The following is a 2,524-nucleotide window of genomic DNA, read 5'->3' as shown; positions in this document are numbered from 1 at the left end:
CAGGGGAAGTGGGTGATGCTACCGCAGGAGGGGCCTCCCAGGGAAGTGCGCCCTGCTTTCCGGGCCTGGGTGGCGGGCAGTGACTGGGTCCTTGCCAGCGGGGCGCTCTTCTGGGAAGGGGGCCCCCCCATCGGCCCGGGACGGCCCCTCCCCTGCTGGCCCCGGGCCCCTTCAGCAGGGGAGCGGGGCCTGGTGTGGGCTCTGGATGGCGCCCCTCCTAGAACCACCTAGCCCCCCTCCCCCACAGCCAGAGGCTCGGAGGAGACAGCCCGCGGGCGCTGGGGGGGGGGCGGGCGGGCAGGCGGGTGAACCAGGATGGTGGCTGTTACCAAAGGTCACCCCCAGGGCGGGGGCCGGGGCGGAGCGGGAGCAGGAAGATACCCTGGTTTCTGTCATCTTGGGCAGATGAAAGGAGATCGCTTCCAGGTGGGGCCGGGCGCGGGGGCGCAGCTGTGATTTCAGGGCGCCTCTGCCTAGCGGCTGCTGTGATTTGAGATCCTTGGGTGGCTGCAACCGGGCGCTGTGGATGAGCCATGCTGGTGAGTGCGTGGTCCCCCGGGAGACCTGGGCCGGGAGGAAGGGGCCCGAGGGGCGCGCCGGGAAGACAGCCGCTCTCCCCCCCCCCGCCGCGTGTCCCCTGTAGGATGCGGCCCCACTCAGAGGCGTCGGGCATCTGGGGACGCTGGCCGGAGCCGCCCTGCTCTCCACCCTGTGGCTCCTGTGGCAGCTCGGGTGGGCCCCCGCGAGGGTCCCCGCGGCGCCGCCCACGCTCACCGTCCTCGTCTGGCACTGGCCCTTCGCCGACCAGCCCCCGGAGCTGTCCGGCGACACCTGCGTCCGTTACGGGGTGCCCCGCTGCCGCCTGAGCACCAACCGCAGCCTGCTGGCCAGCGCGGACGTCGTGGTGTTTCACCACCGCGAGCTGCAGAGCCGGCGGGCCCGCCTGCCCCTGGCCGAGCGGCCGCGGGGGCAGCCCTGGGTGTGGGCCTCCATGGAGTCGCCCAGCCACACCCGCGGCCTCGGGCGCCTGGGCGGCATCTTCAATTGGGTGCTTAGCTACCGGCGGGACTCGGACATCTTCGTGCCCTACGGCCGGCTGGAGCCTCACGCGGGGCCCGCCCCGCCGCTGCCGGCCAAGAGCGGGACGGCAGCCTGGGTGGTCAGCAACCTCCAGGAGCGGCAGCGGCGCGTGCAGCTGTACCGGCAGCTGGCGCCCCACCTGCGGGTGGACGTGTTCGGCCGCGCCAGCGGGCGGCCGCTCTGTGCCAGCTGCCTGCTGCCCACCGTGGCCCCGTACCTCTTCTACCTGGCTTTCGAGAACTCGCAGCACCGAGACTACATCACCGAGAAGTTCTGGCGCAACGCTCTGGCCGCCGGCACCGTCCCCGTGGTGCTGGGGCCCCCGAGGGCCACCTACGAGGCCTTCGCGCCCGCCGACGCCTTCGTGCACGTGGACGACTTCGGCACGGTCCGAGAGCTGGCCTCGTTCCTGGTGGGCATGAACGAGAGCCGCTATCGGCGCTACTTTGCCTGGCGGGACCGGCTCCACGTGCGGCTGTTTGGGGACTGGCGAGAGCGCTTCTGTGCCGTCTGCACCCACTACCCCCGCCTGCCGCGAGACCGGGTCTACCGGGACCTCAAGGGCTGGTTCCAGGCCTGAGCCCTGGCTGCAGGAGGAGGCAGAGGGGGGCGGCCGGGCGCTGCCGGTGTGGGTGGAAGGCTGGATGTTGAAATCAAACCACCGGGCATCCGGCCCTGATGCACAGCCGTCAGGGGAACATGGAGGCTGGGGTCAGAGGCTAGAAAGCTGGGGTGTGGGAGGAGGGGGACGATCTGGCCAGGCTGTCTGGAGGAGGCTGGTGAGCGCTGGGGCGAGCGTTTGGCGGTGAAGGTTGACAGCAGGGAGTTAGTGGGGGTGTGTGTTGCTAGTTGATCACAGACACAGGCTCCCACGGCCTCTGAGGACCTCCCTCCCCACCTTGGTGACATGCCGGGCGAATCGAGGCTGTGCCAGACACGGTGGTGGGGGGGCGGAGAAGGCCAGAGGCAGGGCGCTGGGCCTGGGGGGCATGCCCTCCTGCAGTCTGTGGGGGGAAAGACCGCGCCCCCCCCCCCACCTCCTCTGTAACGGACCGCTGGCCCGGGTCGTGCGGGCACATCCCCCTTGCCCTCCACGGTGCCGGAGCCCCGGTGTGCAGACCTGTGCCAGGCCTGGGGACACCACACAAGCACACCAGTTCGCTGGCCTCTGCCACCCGCGGCCCACTCTAGGGAGGGCAGCTGCCAGTAAAGGGAGGGCGAGAATGGCATGTGCTGACTCTTTGTCTCTCTGCCCCCACCCCCCGCCGTTTCACCCCTGCCACACAGGCCTCCTTGTCCTGAAGGAATCGGCCCGCCCCTCCTCAAGGCCTCTGAGCTCCCTGTGCTTGAGAGACCCTCCCCCACACTGCTCTGCCCGCACCTCCCAGCTTGCCTTAGCCACCGCCAGATGAACAGCATGGCATTGGAGAGCCTTCCCTGACCG

General features: G+C 70.5%; 1 protein-coding gene across 1 annotated transcript; it reads left to right on the top strand.

Moving 5' to 3' along the window:
* Nucleotides 1–430: 430 nt before the first annotated feature.
* On the top strand, nucleotides 431–2,309 carry FUT7 (fucosyltransferase 7). The gene is made up of 2 exons (XM_040460262.1): nucleotides 431–539; nucleotides 644–2,309. The coding sequence occupies exons 1-2, from the start codon at nucleotides 534–536 to the stop codon at nucleotides 1,658–1,660; spliced, it is 1,023 nt and encodes a 340-aa protein (XP_040316196.1). The 5' UTR covers nucleotides 431–533; the 3' UTR covers nucleotides 1,661–2,309.
* The last annotated feature ends 215 nt before the right edge of the window (nucleotides 2,310–2,524 follow it).

The sequence above is a fragment of the Herpailurus yagouaroundi genome, unplaced genomic scaffold (genome assembly GCF_014898765.1).
Source record: "Herpailurus yagouaroundi ecotype Mexico unplaced genomic scaffold, PumYag 249, whole genome shotgun sequence".
Taxonomy (NCBI): domain Eukaryota; kingdom Metazoa; phylum Chordata; class Mammalia; order Carnivora; family Felidae; genus Herpailurus; species Herpailurus yagouaroundi.
The sequence above is the reverse complement of the archived record's forward strand: the minus strand, read 5'-3'. Positions and strand labels throughout refer to the sequence as shown.